Raw genomic sequence first — 18285 nt, 5'->3', positions numbered from 1 at the left:
GAAAAGCTATGACAAATCTAGAGAGCATATTAAAAAGCAGAGGCATCACTTTGCCAACAAAGATCCATATAGACAAAGCTATGGGCTTTCCAGTAGTCATGTACAGATGTGAGAGTTGGACCATGGAGAAGGCTGAGCACCAAAGAATTGATGCTTTCAAGCTGTGGTGCTGGAGAAGACTCTTCAGTCCCTTAGACAGCAAGGAGATCAAACCAGTCAATCCAAAAGGAAATCAACCCTGGATATTCATTGAAAGGATTGATGCTGAAGCTGAAGCTCCAATACTCTGGCCACCTGCTGAAAAGAGCCAACTTATTAGAAAAAACCCTGATGCTGGGAAAGACTGAGGGTAGAAGTGGGTGACAGAGGATTAAAGTGTTGTATGGCATCATCAACTCAATGGACACGTGTTTGACCAAACTCGTAGGGCAGGGAAGCCTGGCTGGCCATGCTGCAGTCCATGGGGTCCCGAAGAATTGGACATGACTCAGCGAGTGAACAACAGCAAGAAAAGAAACTGGGTGACGTGATCCCACAAGTTATGGAATTCCAGCTCTGACCTCCAGCCTGAAGCTCTTTTCCACCTCAGAAAGGTGCTTAGGTCAGCCAATGTTTAAAAAAAAAAAAAAAAACAGGCAGGAAGCTGGGTGGACGTGCTTTCCCTTCTGCACAGGAGGGGATCGGTGGTCCAGGTGAGGTCTGAGAGAAGGTGAGCATCCTTGGCCTGGTGTGGGTGGGTGTGTGTGTGGAGGGGGGTTAGACTCAGAAGCCCACTAAGCTCCTGAGACGAACTGCCAGCACTCTTGGTCCCTCAATGCACGACTTAAAGAAGCTACGCAGAAAGACCCCACCCGAGAAACCTAGCAGGGAAGCACGGGTAGGGCCCGCGCCTGCGCAGTGGCGCCCCGCACCAACTTTCCAAGACCCGCCCCCCCCCCCCCCGCCCCCCGCATCCTGCGCCTGCGCACTAAGACCCGCTTCCCGCAGACCACCACCCTGGAGACGTTTTCTTCTTCAGTCGCTCAGTCGTGTCCGACTCTTTACGATCCTATGGACTGCAGCACGCCAGGCTTTCCTGTCCACATATCCGGGAGTCTGTTCAAACTCATGTTCATTGAGTCATACCTTTTCTTGAGTGCTGCTGTCCATGAGGTCACAAAGAGTCGAACACAACTGAGAGACTGAACAACTACGTGAGGCGAAAAACTGGTTCATAGTTAAACACGTTGTCTCTCCCTTCCCATTCTGTGAACTATAAACCTTCCGACCCTACAAAGAAGGGACTCTATCATCGGGGCTTCTCTGTCCCTGGCTGCCAACCGGTAGCCCGGAGGGTTGTGTGTGGGCGCACCCGGAGACCACGTGGCCGGGATTCGCCAATCAGCGCAAGACCGCACAATGCGGCTCGGCTTCAAACAAACTACCGTCAGGCCAGAGCGGCCTGTGGGGCGAGCCGCCTGTGGGGCCCACCTCCTCGCCTGGGTCTGGGGGCCCCGCGACACGGCGGGCGGGTGGGGGCGCCCAGAGTGGGGGCGGGGCGCAGTGGTCGAGTGACGGCCGGTCTCACCTATTCGGGGTGCGGGCCGCGGAGCGGTGGACCCCGCAGCCAATGGGCGGGGGCGAGGGCGAGGGGCGGCCCGGCCGGCGGGGAGGGGGAGCCTGCAGCCGGCGGACGCGGTGGGAGGAGGGGGCGGGCTCCCAATCCGGTTCCATCCGGTTCTCCCACCATCCCTGCCGAGGGTCCCAGCAGCTCGGGCGGCGGGAGGAGCGGCAGCGGTCAGACTACTCCGCTTCGCGAAGGCTCTCGGCACGCCGCGGCCCTCAGGCACCCGGCTCTCGCCCGCCCCGTAGCCAGGATGCCCAAGAGGAAGGTGAGCAGTGGCCGCATCCCGCACACGCCCACTCCGCCGCCCGGCCGTCCCCAGAGCCCCGCAAGGCCCAGGCCCGCTGCGCTGGGCCGGGCAGGCGGCCGGACCAGCCTGAGCGGGCGCCGGGCGATTCTGGGACTTTCGGCGGCCGGAGGAGCTTGGGTGGGCGATTCGAACCGCTGCGGTGAAGGCCGCTGATGTCACGCGCCCGTGGCCACTGGGCGTCAGAGCAGTATTGTTCGCGAGCTGCGCCCACTGGTTGTCTCTTTCCTCCTGCAGGTCATCTCCGCGGAGGGGTCAGTAAAGGAGGAGGTAAGACGCCATCCCGCTCCGTTCCCCGGGGCTGGTCTCGGTTTGCACCATACCACACATTCCTTGCTCATTTTCAGTTCAGTTCAGTTCAGTCGCTCAGTCGTGTCCAACTCTTTGCGACCCCATGAATCGCAGCACGCCAGGCCTCCCTGTCCATCACCAACAACCGGAGTTCACTCAAACTCAAGTCCATCGAGTCAGTGATGCCATCCAGCCATCACATCCTCTGTCGTCCCCTTCTCCTGCCCCCAATCCCTCCCAGCATCAGAGTCTTTTCCAATGAGTCAACTCTTCGCATGAGGTGGCCAAAGTACTGGAGTTTCAGCTTTAGCGTCATTCCTTCCAGGGCTGATCTCCTTCAGAATGGACTGGTTGGATCTCACAGTTCAAAAGCATCAACTCTTCGGCACTCAGCTTTCTTCAGAGTCCAACTCTCACACCCATACGTGACCACTGGAAAAACCGTAGCCTTGACTAGAGGAACCTTTATTGGCAAAGTAATGTCTCTTCTTTTCAACATGCTCTTCAGGTTGGTCATAACTTTCCTTCCAAGGAGTAAGCGTCTTTTAATTTCATGGCTTGCAGTCACCATCTGCAGTGATTTTGGAGCCCCAAAAAATAAAAAGTCTGACACTGTTTACACTGTTTCCCCATCTATTTCCCATGAAGTGATGGGACCGGATGCCATGATCTTCCTTTTCTGAATGTTGAGCTTTAAGCCAACTTTTTCACTCTCCTCTTTCACTTTCATCAAGAGGCTCTTTAGTTCCTCTTCACTTTGTGCCATAAGGGTGATGTCATCTGCATATCTGAGGTGATTGATATTTCTCCTGGCAATCTTGATTCCAGCTTGTGCTTCTTCCAGTCCAGCGTTTCTCATGATGTACTGTGCATAGAAGTTAAATAAGCAGGGTGACAATATACAGCCTTCATGTACTCCTTTTCCTATTTGGAACCAGTCTGTTGTTCCATGTCCAGTTCTAACTGTTGCTTCCTGACCTGCATACAGATTTCTCAAGAGGCAGGTCAGGTGGTCTGGTATTCCCATCTCTTTCAGAATTTTCCACAGTTTATTGTGATCCACACAGTCAAAGGCTTTGGCATAGTCAATAAAGCAGAAGTAGATGTTTTTCTGGAACTCTCTTGCTTTTTCGATGATTCAACGGATATTGGCAATTTGGCTCATTTTATATACTTCCAAAGCTCAAGAGGAGATTGGCAAAGCTATCAGCTGTAAGTAAAGCAAGGCCCCTAACCTCTTTTTTTCTTGGGGTTCAACCCAGGAAAGAAATTCAGTGTTGTTAGGTCTTTGCAAACAGTAACTGTGGCTTCAGAAGGTGAATTTTAAATCATTATAACTAGGCTCAAACATCTTTACTAATCAAAGTAGGAACCATTACAATCAACACATTGTTGCCAATGAGAAATGTTTGTTTATTCCTTTAGTGTATAAAACTCTGATTTGGGAGTCCATGAACTCTTGGAAACCATTTTCTTAGTCATTCTGGTTGTGGAAGCAGCTTTCGTGCAAATAATTGTCAAGACGCTTGAAGAAGTGGTTGGCAAGAGGGTAGGTAAATATGGCAGCAAATTAGGCAAAACTTTGTAGCCCAATGCGTAAAACTTCTGAAGCATGGTTGTGCAATCTATGGTCTGGCATTGTGGAGAAGAACTGGGCCCTTTTAGTTGACCAGTGCTGGCCGCAGGCGCTGCAGTTTTTGGTGCATCTCCTCGGTTTGCTGAGCATACTTCTCAGATGTAATGCTTGCACTTGGATTCAGAAAGCTGTAGTGGATCAGACTGGCAGCAGACCACCAAACAGTGACCATGACATTTTTTTGGTACAAGTTCAGGGATTCATTTTGATCCAGCCACTGAGCTGGTCACTGCCGGTTGTTGGATAAAAATCTAGTTTTTGTGGCTCGTCATAATTGGATTGAGATATGGTTCAATGTTGTTGCATTGAATGAGAGAAGACAACACTTCAAATCACAGTTCTTTTGATCTGGAGTCAGTTCATGAGGCACGCACTTACCGTGCTTTTTCACCTTTCCAATTTGCTTCAAATGCCAAATGACGGTAGAATGGTTGATGTTGAATTCTTGGGCAACTCTTTGTGTAGTTGTAAGAGGATCACCTTTGATGCTGCTCTCAGTTGGTAGCTGTCAACTTCTGATGGCCAGCCACTACACTCCTCATCTTCAAGTCCCTTGTCTCCTTTTCTAAACTTCCTGAACCGGTACTGCACTGTACCTTCCTTAGTACCTGGGCCAAATGTGTATGCAATCATTTTGAACTCGAATAAGAAAGTCACTCTAATTTGCTTTTTCTCTAACATCATTTTTGTAATCTAAAATAAATAGCAAGTAATCATAACAAAAGTTTAAAAAGCGATAAATGCATATTCATGTATAGCATAACCTCATTAATATTAGAATGTATTCCTATATCAAACAGCAAAGTCCAACAGTGCAAAACCACAGTTACTTTTGCACCAACCTAATAACTTTACCTTTTACAAATCTGCTCCTTCAAAAGTGGAAACGAACCCAAAACAGCAGCCGGAAAGGTAGATTTCAAACTCACCTTTAAAGACCATGGTGTCTTCAAAATGTTCCACTGCTGCTAATGCATACTTCTGGCCACTGACATCTTGACTATGAGTATCTCAAAACCAACCAGAGTTCGGTGTCATAACGTCTTGAAAAGTAGGAGTTTTATTTACCACTTTTTAGGTTTGTGTTATAATCAGATCAGATCAGATCAGTTGCTCAGTCGTGTCCGACTCTTTGCGACCCCATGAATCACAGCACGCCAGGCCTCCCTGTCCATCACCAACTCCCAGAGTTCACCCAGACTCAAACGTCCATCGAGTCAGTGATGCCATCCAGCCATCTCATCCTCTGTCGCCCCCTTCTCCTCTTGCCCCCAATCCCTCCCAGCATCAGAGTCTTTTCCAGTGAGTCAACTCTTCAAGTGAGGTGGCCAAAGTACTGGAGTTTCAACTTTAGCATCATTCCTTCCAAAGAAATCCCAGGGCTGATCTCCTTTAGAATGGACTGGCTGAATCTCCGTGCAGTCCAAGGGACTCTCAAGAGTCTTCTCCAACACCACAGTTCAAAAGCATCAATTCTTCGGCGCTCAGCCTTCTTCACAGTCCAACTCTCACATCCATACATGACCACAGGAAAAACCATGCCTTGACTAGACGAACCTTTGTTGGCAAAGTAATGTCTCTGTTTTTCAATATGCTATCTAGGTTGGTCATAACTTTCCTTCCAAGGAGTAAGCGTCTTTTAATTTTATGGCTGCAGTCACCATCGGCAGTGATTTTGGAGCCCCCGAAAATAAAGTCTGACACTGTTTCCAGTTTCCCCATCTATTTCCCATGAAGTGATGGGACCGGATGCCATGATCTTCATTTTCTGAATGTTGAGCTTTAAGCCAACTTTTTCACTCTCCACTTTCACCTTCATCAAGAGGCTTTTTAGTTCATCTTCACTTTCTGCCATAAGGGTGGTGTCATCTGCATATCTGAGGTGATTGATATTTCTCCCGGCAATCTTGATTCCAGCTTGTGTTTCTTCCAGTCCAGCATTTCTCATGATGTACTCTGCATAGAAGTTAAATAAACAGGGTGACAATATACAGCCTTGACGTACTCCTTTTCCTATTTGGAACCAGTCTGTTGTTCCATGTCCAGTTCTAACTGTTGCTTCCTGGCCTGCATACAGGTTTCTCAAGAGGCAGATCAGGTGGTCTGGTATTCCCATCTCTTTCAGAATTTTCCAGTTTATTGTGATCCACACAGTCAAAGGCTTTGGCATAGTCAATAAAGCAGAAATAGATGTTTTTCTGGAACTCTCTTGCTTTTTCCATGATCCAGTGGATGTTGGCAATTTGATCTCTGGTTCCTCTGCCTTTTCTAAAACCAGCTTGAACATCTGGAAGTTCACGGTTCACATATTGCTGAAGCCTGGCTTGGAGAATTTTGAGCATTACTATACTAGTGTGTGAAATGAGTGCAATTGTGCAGTAGTTTGAGCATTCTTTGGTATTGCCTTTCTTTGGGATTGGAATGAAAACTGACCTTTTCCAATCCTGTGGCCACTGCTGAGTTTTCCAAATTGGCTGGCATATTGAGTGCAGCACTTTCACAGCATCATCTTTCAGGATTTGAAATAGCTCAACTGGAATTCCATCAGCTCTACTAGCTTTGTTCGTAGTGATGCTTTCTAAGGCCCACTTGACTTCACATTCCAGGATGTCTGGCTCTAGATGAGTGATCACACCATCGTGATTATCTGGGTCGTGAAGATCTTTTTTGTACAGTTCTTCTGTGTGTTCTTGCCATCTCTTCTTAATATCTTCTGTTAGGTCCATACCATTTCTGTCCTTTATCGAGCCCATCTTTGCATGAAATGTTCCTTGGAACAACGTTGTTTCTGGCCTGGGTAAAATACAGTAGATGGAGTCATTGTCCTGTGGCTTCCCTAGAGGCTCAAGAGTAAAAAATCCCCCTGCAGTGCAGGAGCCTCAGGAGATGTGGGTTCTGTCCCTGGGTCAGGAAGATCCCCTGGAAAAGGGAATGGCAGCCCACTCCAGTATTCTTTCCTGGAGAACCCCATGGACAGAGGAGCCTGGTGGACTACAGTCCATAAGGTCGCAATGAGTCAGACATGACTGAAGCAACTTGGCACAGTCATTTACCTGGCTTATGGTAATATTAATATAATGTATCAGATTAATGCTACTGCAGAATTTGGGAAATTTAAGACAGCTGAAAATACTGAAGCATAACCTTCACTTACCAGGGAAATCCATTCTTCCCATTGTGTGCATTTTGGTTAGTATATCTGTTGGTTACATGCTTGTACTTCCTCATATGACAATATCAGCAAAGCTAGAGCTGAGGCAAGGAAATGGGGAATGCGTAACTTTTTGCAAGTAATGTTCCCAGGGCAAGATAGGGGGTCATACCTTACTGCAGGGGGAGATCAAGAGATGTGTTCTTTGAGAACATGACCAACAATCTTTTAAAATTATTTTATGTACAGTAATGTGTATTGTTGCTAAGTCATGTTGCTTTTTTGTGGCCCTGTGGACTGCAGCATACCAAGCTTCCCCGTCCTTCACTATCTCCTAGATTTACTCAAACTTAAGTCCATTGAGTCGGTAATGCTAACCAACCATCTCATCCTCTGTTTCCCCCTTCTCCTTCGCCCTTGATCTTTCCCAGCATCAAGATCTTTTCCAGTGAGCTGCGTTTTCACCTGACCCAGCCAAAATATTGGAGCTTCCCCTTCAGCATCAGTCCTTCCAATGAATATTCAGGGTTGATTTCCATTAGAATTGACTGGTTTGAAGCTGTCCAAGGGACTCGCAAGAGTCTTCTCCAAGACCACAATTTGAAAGGATTAGGTACTCAGCCACCTTTAAGGTCTAACTGTGACATCCACACGTGACTACTGGAAAAACCATAGCTTTGACTCTTGGGACCTTGTCAGCAAAGTGATGTCTCTGTTTTTTAATACTCTGTCTAGCTTTGTAATAGCTTTTCTTCCAAGGAGCAAGCGTCTTTCAGTTTGATGACTGTACTCACTGTCCACAATGATTTTGGAGCCCAAGAAAATAAAATCTGTCACTGTTTCCACTTTTCTCCCTTCTAGTTGCCATGAAAAAATGGCACCAGATGCCATGATCTTAGTCTTTTGAATGTTGAATTTTAATCCAGCTTCTTCATGCATCTCTTTAGTCCTCATCAAGAGCTCTTTAGTTTCTCTTCACTTTCTGCCATTAGAGTGGTATCATCTGCGCATCTGAGGTTGTTGATATTTCTCCTGGCAATCTTGATTCCAGCTTGTGATTCATCCAGCCCAGGATTTCACATGATGTACTCTGCATAGAAGTTAAATAAGCAGGGTGACAATATACAGTTTTGACATACTCCTTTCCCAATTTTGAACCAGTGGGTTGGTCCATGTCTGATTCTAACTGTTGATGCTTGACCTGCATACAGATTTCTCAGGAGACAACTATGTTGGTCTGTCCATTTCTTTTAATAATTTTCCACAATTTGTTGTGATCCACACAGTCAAAGGCTTTAGCATAATCAATGAAGCAGAAGTAAATGTTTTTCTGGAATTCCCTTGTTTTTCTGTGATCCAGTAGATGTTGGCAATTTGATCTCTGGTTCTTCTGCCTTTTGGAACCCACCTTGTGCATCTGAAGTTCTCAGTTCACATACTGCTGAAGCCTAGTTTGAAGGATTTTGATCGTTACCTTGCTAGCATGTGAAATGAGCACAATTGTGCAGTAGTTTGAACATTCTTTGGCATTGCCCTTCTTTGGGATTGGAATGAAAACTGACCTTTTCCAGTCCTGTGGCCACTGCTGAGTTTCTCAAATTTGATGACATACTGGGTCCAGCACTTTAACAGCATCATCTTTTAGGATTTGAAATAGCTCAAATGCAATTCGTCACCTCCTCTACTTTTCCTTGCAGTAAGCCTTCCTAACCCCGACTTGACTTCACACTCCGGCATGTCTGGCTGTAGGTGAGTGACCACACCATTGTGGGTATCTGGATTATTAAGACCTTTTTGCATAGTTTTTCTGTGTATTCTTGCCACCTCTTTTTAATTTCTTTTGCTTCTTAGATCCTTACTGTTTCTGTCCTTTATCGTGTCCATCCTTGCATGAAATGTTTCCTTGAGATCTCTAATTTCTTGAAGAGATCTCTAGTCTTTCCCAGTCTATTGTTTTCCTCTCTTTGGGATGGTTTTGGTCACCACCTCCTGTACACTCTTACAAACTTCTGTCCAAAGTTCCTCAGGCACTCTGTCTTCCAGAGTCTATTCCCTTGAATCTATTCATCATCTCCACTGTATAATCATAGGGATTTGATTTAGGTCCTACCTGAATGGCCTACTGGTTTTCCCTACTACTACTACTAAGTCACTTCAGTCGTGTCCAACTCTGTGCGACCCCATAGACGGCAGCCCACCAGGCTCCCCCGTCCCTGGGATTCTCCAGGCAAGAACACTGGAGTGGGTTGCCATTTCCTTCTCCAATGCGTGAAAGTGAAAAGTGAAAGTGAAGTTGCTCAGTCGTATCCGACTCTTAGCAACCCCATGGACTGCAGCCCACCAGGCTCCTCCGTCCTTGGGATTTTCCAGGCAAGAGTACTGGAGTGGGGTGCCATTGCCTTCTCTGGGTTTTCCCTACTTTCTTCAATTTAAGGCTGAAATTTTGCAATAAGGAACTCATGATCTGAGCCATAGTTAACTTGGTCTTGTTTTTGCTGACTGTATAGAGCGTCTCCATCCTTCACTGCAAAGAATGTAATCACTTGATTTCAATGTTAACCATCTGGTGATATCCATGTGTAGAGTAGTCTCTTATGTTATTGGAAAAGGGTGTTTGCAATGACCTGTGTAGTCTCTGGACAAAACTCTGTTAGCCTTTGCCCTACTTCATTTGTACTCCAAGGTCAAACTTGCCTGTTACTCCAGGTGCATGTTGACTTCCTTAGCTTTGCATTTCAATCTTGATGAAAAGGATATTTTTTGGTGTTAGTTCTAGAAGGTTTTGTAGGTCTTCATAGAACCGGTCAACTTCAGCTTCTTCAGCATTTGTGGTTGGGGCATAGACTTGGATGTTGAATGGTTTTTCTTGGAAAGGAACCGAGATCATTCTGTCATTTTTGAGGTTGCACACAAGTACTGCATTTCTGATTCTTCTGTTGACTGTGAGGGCTACTCCATTTCTTCTAAGGGATTCTTCCCCACAGTAGTAGATATAACAGTCACCTGAATTAAATTTGCCTGTTCCCATCCATTTTAGTTCACTGATTCCTAAGATGATGTTTTCTCTTGCCATCTGCTTCCAATTTACCTTGATTGGACCGCGTCCAATTTACCTTGATTCATGGACTTAACATTCCATGTTCCTATGCAATACTGTTCTTTACAGCATTGGATTTTACTTTCTTCACCAGATACGTCCAAAACTGAGTATTTTTTCTGCTTTGGCTGAGCCTCTTCATTCTTTCTGGAGTTATTAGTAATTGTTCTCTGCTCTTCCCCAGTAGTATACTGGACATGTTCCAACATGGAGGGCTCATCTTTCAGTGTCATATCTTTTTTGCATTTTTACACAGTTCATGGAGTTCTTGCGGCCAGAATACTGGAGTGGTTTGCCATTCTTTTCTCCAGTAGATCATGTTTTGTCAGAATTCTCCACTATGACCCGTCCTTCTTCAGTGGCCCTACGTGGGGTCGCTCATAGCTTCATTGAGTTACGCAAGCTCCTTCTCCACAACAAGGCACTGACCTATGAAGGAAAGAAGAGAAGCGAAAAGCAAGGGAGAAAGGGAAAGGTTTACCCAGCTGAATCCAGAGTTCCAGAGCAACATGAAGGCCTTCTTCAATGAACAATGCAAAGAAATAGAGGAAAACAGCAAAAAGGGAAAGACTAGAAATCTCTTCAAGAAAATTAGAGATATCAAAGAAACATTTCATGCAGAGAAGGGCACAATAAAGGACAGAAATGATAAAGACCTAATAGACGCAGAAGAGATCAAGAAGAGATGTCAAGAATACACAGAAAAACTGTGCAAAAACGATCTCAATGACACAGATAACAACGATAGTGTGATCACTCACTCAGAGCCAGACATTCTGGAGTGTAAAGTCAAGTGGGCCTTAGGAAGCACTGTTTCAAGTAAAGCTAGTGAAGATGATGGAATTCCAGCAGAGCTATTAAAATCCTAAGTGATGATGCTATTTAAGTTCTGCACTCAATATATTAGCAAATTTGGAAAACCCAGCAGTTGCCACAGGACTGGAAAAGGTTAATTCATCTCAGTTCCCAAGAAGGGCATTAGTAAAAAAGTGTTCAAACTACTGGCCAGTTGCACTCATTTCCCATGCTAGTAAGGTTATGCTCAAAAGCCTTTAAGCTAGTCTTCAGCAGTACATAAACTGAAACTTACAGATATTCAAGCTGGGTTTAGAAAAGGTAGAGAAACCAGAGATCAAATTGCCAGGATTCACTGGATCATAGAGAAATCAAGGTAATTCCAGAAAAATATCCATTTCTGTGTCACTGACTACCATAAAGCCCTTAACTGTGTATCATAACAAACTGGAAAACTCTTAAAAGAGATGGGAATACCAGAGAAATCTGTATGCCAGTCAAGAAGCAACAGTTAGAATCCTTTATGGAACGACTGACTGGTTCAGGATTGAGAAAGGAGTATGACAAGGCTGTTTATTGTCACTCTGCTTTTTTAATTTATATGCAGAGAACATCATGGGAAATGCTGGGCTGGATGAGTTACAAGCTGGGATCAAGATTTTTGGGAGAAATATCAACATCCTCAGATACACAGATGATACCAGTCTAATGATAGAAAGTGAAGAGGAACTGAAGAGCCTCTGATGAGGGTGAAAAGAGGGGAGTGAAAAAGCCGGCTTTAAATTCAATATTAAAAATCTAAGTTCATGGCATCTGGTCCCATCACTTCATGGCAAATAGAAGGGGGAAAGGTGCAAACAGTGACAGATTTCCTCTTCTTGGGCTCTCAAATCACTGTGGATGGTAACTGCAGCCATGAAATTAAAAGACGATTGTTTCTTGGCAGGAAAGCTATGACAAACCTAGACAATGTATTAAAAAGCAAAGACATTGCTTGGCTGACAAAAGTTTGTATAGTCAAACCAGTAGTCAATGTATGGATGTGATAGTTGGACCATAAAAAAGGCAGAGCGTCAAAGAAATGATGCTTTTGAACTCTAGTGCTGGAGAAGAATCTTGAGAGTCCCTTGGACAGCAAGGAGATCAAACCAGTCAATCCTAAAGGAAATCAACCCTGAATGTTCATTGTAAAGACTGAAGCTGAAGCTCCAGTACTTTGACCACCAGATGTGAATAGCCTACTCTCTGGGAAAGACCCTGATGCTGAGAAAGATAGAAGGAGAAGGGGATGACATAGGATGAGATGATTGTATGGCATTACTAATTCAATGGACGTGAACTTAGGCAAACTCCAGGATATGGTGAGGGACAGGGAGGCCTGGCATGCTGCAGTCCATGAGGTCACAGAATTGGACACAACTTGGCAACCAACTACACACACAGAGTGGAGTGTAAAATTTTTAGCGTTTTTCCAATAGAAGGTTCTGTTTTGGGATCTTTTATGAAAGGATTCAGGGAAGGTATAGGCATAGTATGTCAACTTGGAATTTCTCTGACCAGAAAAATTGTAAGAATTCTGTACAAAAATTCAGTATTGGGAAATTTCATGAAGGTGGGGAAAAAATAGTGGATCTTGTTGCAAGATATCTGCATGAAAAGTTTACTATTATTATGTATCTATTTGCTTTTTCAGTAAACCAGTTGGCTGAAATAGTATGCCTATTTTTTGTTACATCTTTCTTATTTACCTGGCTTTATTTTGATCTGCCCTAAAAGTTTGTTGTTGTTGTTGTTGTTAGTAAAAAAAGAGTTTAGGGACTTCCCTGTGGTCCAGTGGTTAAGACTCCAAGTTCCCAATGCAGGGAGCCCAGATTCCTTCCCTGGTTAAGGAACTGAGATCCCACATGATGATCTGAGCTGCCACAAGAGGGTGGGGGGAAGAAAAGATGTTACTTCCAGTTTGGCTTTGGACATCAGATGTAAATAATGTTTTTCTTCCTCCCATGGAGAGGCCAACAGGTAAGTTTTTACATGTTCCTTGAGAAACAAACCTGTTGGTTTAGTTTTCCCAAGGGAAAAATGATGGGGAAAGGAAGGAGCTTTTTTCCCTTTAGTCGTCTTTGTAATTGATCCATTTGAAGGCTTAAACAGAAGGTAAAGCTTTTGGTGTCTTTAATACCATGATGCAGACATGTAGATTTATTTTGTTTCCTCTTGCTTTCTAGCTATTAGTTAAAAGTGGTATTATCCCAGTGTAGGATATTTTCAGTTTTCACATTTGTATGTTACTGTGATAGTGGTTATAAAATTAATGAGAAATCAAAAAGAAATCAGATCAAGAATGTTTTTAAATACAGAAACAATTGTGACACTTAATGGTGTCAGTGTGTAGCAGTGTTGTCCCAAATCTGTTTGTTATTAGGTAATTTATTATTTATTCTAAAGATACTGAATTGCTAGTAGTTGTCAATGCTGTCATGTATGAAATGCCACTATTGGCACAGAATCCATTCCACTGATTTTTTTTCCCCATCTTAGCATTGAAGTTGTGAGATCCGTTTTTGTAGCTGTTTAATGCAGGTATTGGTCAGTATTGTAAAACTCATTAGTGACTTAATTTGGCTGTTAACTACCTTCTCTACTTAAAGGAAATAAATATTAAATATTTGTTAAATTTTTCCTTCCCCGTTGGTGGATGGTATCCAAAAATACTGTTGTATTGATTGGTGCAAAAGTTATTGTGGTTTTTGCATTTTTAAATTTTCCATTTGATAATGCAGTATATTCTTAAATGTGGTTTTGTTATACATCACTTTCATGGGCATTTCTTGATTATGTTTTTTTCCTAATGACTTACTATTTGCTGTTTATGTTTATTTTAGACTATGGAAATGATGTTAGAGAAAAAGCAAATTCGAGCGATTTTCTTATTTGAGTTCAAAATGGGTCGTAAAGCAGCAGAGACAACTCGCAACATCAACAACGCATTTGGCCCAGGAACTGCTAAGGAACGTACGGTGCAGTGGTGGTTTAAGAAGTTTCGCAAAGGAGATGAGAGCCTTGAAGATGACGAGCGTAGTGCACGGCCATCAGAAGTTGACAACGACCAATTAAGAGAAATCATTGATGCCGATCCTCTTAAAACTACACGAAAAATTGCCGAAGAACTCAAGGTCAACCATTCTACAGTCGTTCGGCATTTGAAGCAAATTGGAAAGGTAAAAAAGCTCAATAAGTGGGTGCCTCATGAGCTGACCGAAATTCAAAAAAATCGTCGTTTTGAAGTGTCATCTTCTCTTATTCTACGCAACAACAATGAACCATTTCTCGATCGGATTGTTACATGCCACGAAAAGTGGATTTTATCTGATAACCGGCGACAACCAGCTCAGAGGTTGGATCGAGGGAAAACTCTGAACTTGTACCAAAAAAAGATCATGGTCACTGTTTGGTGGTCTGCTGCCGGTCTTATCCACTATAGCTTTCTGAATCCTGGCGAAACCATTACATCTGAGAAGTATGCTCAACAAATCAATGAGATGCACGAAAAACTACAACACCTACAGCCAGCATTGGTCAACAGAAAGGGCCCAGTTCTTCTCCACGACAATGCCCGACCACACGTCGCACAACCAGCCCTTCAGAAGTTTAATGAATTGGGCTACGAAGTTTTGCCTCATCCGCCATATTCACCTGACCTATTACCAACAGACTACCACTTCTTCAAGCATCTCGACAACTTTCTGCAGGGTAAACACTTCCACAACCAGCAGGATGCAGAAAATGCTTTCCAAGAGTTTGTCGAATCCCGAAGCACGGGTTTTTACGCTACAGGAATAAACGAACTTACTTCTCGTTGGCAAAAATGTGTTGATTGTAATGGTTCCTATTTTGACTAATAAACGTGTTTGAGCCTAGTTATAATAATTTAAAATTCATGGTCTAAAACTGCAATTACTTTTGCACCAAATAAACAATTTGTTGTTTATAAGCCACGCAGTCTATGGCATTTTTGTTATAGCAGCCCCATTATATTAAAACACTTCCTTTCCATATTTAGAAAGGCATACTTCACTGGGAGCAGGAAAGAATAATGTGACCAGGTTCCTCCTGGCTTAATGTTCTTTTTAAAATAACAGTCAGTAAGTACATTGGACTGCTGGAAGGGAAAGCTTGTAACAATAATAATGCCAGTGATCTTGTCTAGTAACAAATATTTATACAGTCGTGTATCCATAAAGTTTGCAAGCAGGCTAGAAACGAGTATTGCAGGATAAGGTCTATATCGGTTGTTCATCCTGGGGCTCTTTGTGTTGCAGCATTTCCGGCCAACTTATTGAGCAGAGTGGTCCTCAAGAGCTCCCGTATCAGGGCCCATATCTTTGTTCTCTGCATCCCTTACATCTCATCCTTCTGCAGCTTGGATATCCAGCATAGCAGTGAACAGAGGCATTTGAGTCTCTGACCGTCGTCTCCCTTCTCACCTTTTGCATGCTGGCTCACACCTGCCCTTGTTTATATTCAGTCTTCACCACATGAACAAACTGGCCGAGACTGGGCTTCTTGGGATGCAGTACAGTACAGCCCAGCACAGTAGGGTTTGGAACTCACTCTGCTTCTTACCTTCCTTTCTACTCTCTAACTTGAGTCTGGTTCCTCCCTACCACTTGCTGAAACGGCTTCATCAGGACAGTTGGTGACATGCTTAGTTCTCAATGTGGTGACACTTTCCAAACCCTGGTTGACTATTTACATCCGTTTGGTTTCAGCCCCCAGAGCACATCACTTCTTTCAGCTCTGTCCTTCCCCAGAGCCCCAAACCTGTAGATCCAACTGCCTGCCAGACTCTGGATGTTTCCCAAGCCCTTTACACTCAGTGTGTCAACACCAAGCCCACCTGCTTCCCCAAAAACTCCCTAGGTCCCTAGCCTGGCGAGTGGCTCTCTAACCACACAGCCTACTAGACACAGGTGATGATCAGCCCGTTCCCCTCTTCATCCTTCCTCACACGACCCTTCTTTTGTTCAGGCATCCACTCCCATTCTTGGCCCTATGCCCAAATCCAGGATTGGCTTGATTTTCTCTAAGGATATCCCATCTCCCTTCCATGTGACAATTGCAACCAGTAATAAAGGCAATTAGTCAGGGCTTAGGATAAAAGAGACATGCTTTTCCTGGATGCTATAAATCTGCATGTAACATCTGGACCTACACTTCTGGACCAAAGGGGAAACTGGCTTAAGGGAGGAGTCAAGAGCATGACAGAGGGTAGAAAAGAATCTGTGATTGTGATAATACAGTAAGCCACTGAATCCTCCAGTGTGGAACACTGTCATGGTTTTGCTTATTTAATCTATTTGCTTATTGTTCATGTTGATCTGGGTTTCTGTTAACTCCTAACCAAAACTCTCGTCTCTCACCCACCCAATCCACTGAAGAGTCCTGTCAGCCACCCGCACCAAAATAGGTCCCAGACCCTCCCTCCATTTATTTCCATCCCCACAGCTAGCATCCTAGTCATTTTGTTGTCTAGATAACTTTAACATTTTAAAATACTTATTTGACTGCACTGGGTCTTAGTTGTGGCAGGCGGGATTTTTAGTTGCAGGGTGTGGGATCTGGTTCCCTGACCAGGGATCTAACCCAGGGCCTCTTGAGTTGGGAGCTGGAGTCAAACACTGAACCACCAGAGAAGTCTCTCCTAGACAACTTTAAAACCTCTCCTGGTCTCCTGTGCCTCCTCCCAGCGATCAGACTTCACATCCCAGACTCTCAGCCCAGCCTCCACTTGGGAGTCCAGACTGATGACTTCAGATGCCTCAGAGCTCCACCACTGCTCTCACATCCTGGCTGCTGCCTTCCCTAAGCACAACATGTTTGCCTCCTTCGTGGACACCAAGCTTGGTCCTGCCTCAGGATCTTTGTGGGAACTGTTTCCTCTGTCCAGAGGCTTCTCCCTCAGATCCCTCAGAGTACAGGTCATCTCACCCTTCCCTTTTCTCCCTTGGGAACCTCCCGAACGATCCCATGTACAGCAGCTCCCTTCTGTGTGCTTCCAGCACATTCTATATTAGGACACTGCTTCCTTCAAGGTGCCGTCACCATGGGAAAGAATTTTGTTACTTTCCTTACTGGTATTCCCACTGGAGCAGAAGCCCCAGGAGGACAGGCATTTAACTCTTGTGCCTGTTTATCCCTAGGTCACTCTATCCCTAGGTTGAGGACACCACCTGGTAAGGGGTAGGCAAACTGTTGCCTCTTATCCATTCTTTCTCAGTTCCCCTCAGAACCTTCTCTGTCACCACCATTTCTGCCCTACATTATGCTTGTAATTCTAAAATTCCTGCAAGCACGTCCTGACTAGCCTGAATCAATGCATGATTTTCCAAAGTGGGTCATGTGGACCCTGGGTAGCGTGGTGGTGAGGATACTTTCATGAATGTATACAAAAGTCCTGTGGGTTCTTGGGGGAATTTTTAGACCTTTGTGTGTTCAGGTGATTATCTGACATTCTGCATCACCCAACATAGATTCCCACTTTTGACCAAGCATTACCTATTTTTGTGCTGTTTGGGGTGTGTGTTTATATTTGGCATCAAGTGCGACCAGCTTTCCACAGTTGATGGGTAATAATAAAACTGTAGAAATGATTTTAATTCATAAATAGTGTATATCACATGAAACCCACGTCATACCACAGAAGGCCAAATGAAGGATGGCTTGTCAATTACACACACAAGGTGCCAGAACAATCTGCAGAGATCATACAGGCCAAATACCATATGCATGCAGCAATTTGCTTTTAGCAAAACTCATATTCATGTTAATGTTACTGGTTTAAATTTTACTGGTTTTGTAGAGATTTGGGGAGGCTCAAAAGTTAGTTCTAGCTTTATAATTATTTAAAACCACTAAGTGTTAAACATTTCAACCTTGAGTTTGCAAAGGCATAAGTGGACTTTATAATAGTCATTTCAGCCAGTACTGGGGCTTGTAAGGACATTTGTTTTATACAGTATGCGCATGATGTGTATGTACATGGTTATTCATTGAAACGTCCTTTGCGGGAACAAAACACTGGGCACAATTTGTAAAGTTTGGTCAATGGAGAATTTGGTTTTAAAATCTTTGGTACAAGGATTTCCCTGGCCATCCACTGGTTAAGTCTCTGAGCTTCCAATGCAGGGGGCGAGGGTTATCCCTGGTTCGGGAACTAAGATTCCGTATGCTGCGTGACATGGCCAAAAAAAATAAACATTTGGTACATCTATATAGTGCACTTCAATGCAGCAATAAAAAGGAGGAATCTTAACAAGTACTCATAGGAAACAAACTCCATTAACTGAAAAATGCAAGGTGCCAAACTGTGAAAAATAAGTATATATTATATATACACTTATATTTG

The 18285-nt window shown here is 44.2% G+C and overlaps 1 protein-coding gene across 1 annotated transcript; it reads left to right on the top strand.

Annotated features, from left to right (window-relative positions):
- Positions 1-814: 814 nt before the first annotated feature.
- LOC112580666 (histone-lysine N-methyltransferase SETMAR) lies at positions 815-14814 on the top strand. The gene is made up of 4 exons (XM_045165313.1): positions 815-877; positions 1218-1871; positions 2148-2180; positions 13763-14814. Exons 1-4 carry the CDS (start codon positions 815-817, stop codon positions 14777-14779), a joined length of 1767 nt encoding a protein of 588 aa, XP_045021248.1. The 3' UTR covers positions 14780-14814.
- Positions 14815-18285: the final 3471 nt, after the last annotated feature.

The sequence above is a fragment of the Bubalus bubalis genome, chromosome 1 (assembly GCF_019923935.1).
Source record: "Bubalus bubalis isolate 160015118507 breed Murrah chromosome 1, NDDB_SH_1, whole genome shotgun sequence".
In the NCBI taxonomy this organism is placed as follows: domain Eukaryota; kingdom Metazoa; phylum Chordata; class Mammalia; order Artiodactyla; family Bovidae; genus Bubalus; species Bubalus bubalis.
This window is presented reverse-complemented; position numbering and strand designations above follow the sequence as displayed.

Excerpts from the sequence above, each read along its gene's own strand:
- LOC112580666 (XM_045165313.1), top strand. The coding sequence starts at position 815 with ATGCACGACTTAAAGAAGCTACGCAGAAAGACCCCACCCGAGAAACCT. Across the intron at positions 1,872-2,147 it reads CCAGGATGCCCAAGAGGAAG|GTCATCTCCGCGGAGGGGTC; the intron begins GTGAGCAGTGGC and ends TTCCTCCTGCAG. Across the intron at positions 2,181-13,762 it reads AGGGGTCAGTAAAGGAGGAG|ACTATGGAAATGATGTTAGA; the intron begins GTAAGACGCCAT and ends TGTTTATTTTAG.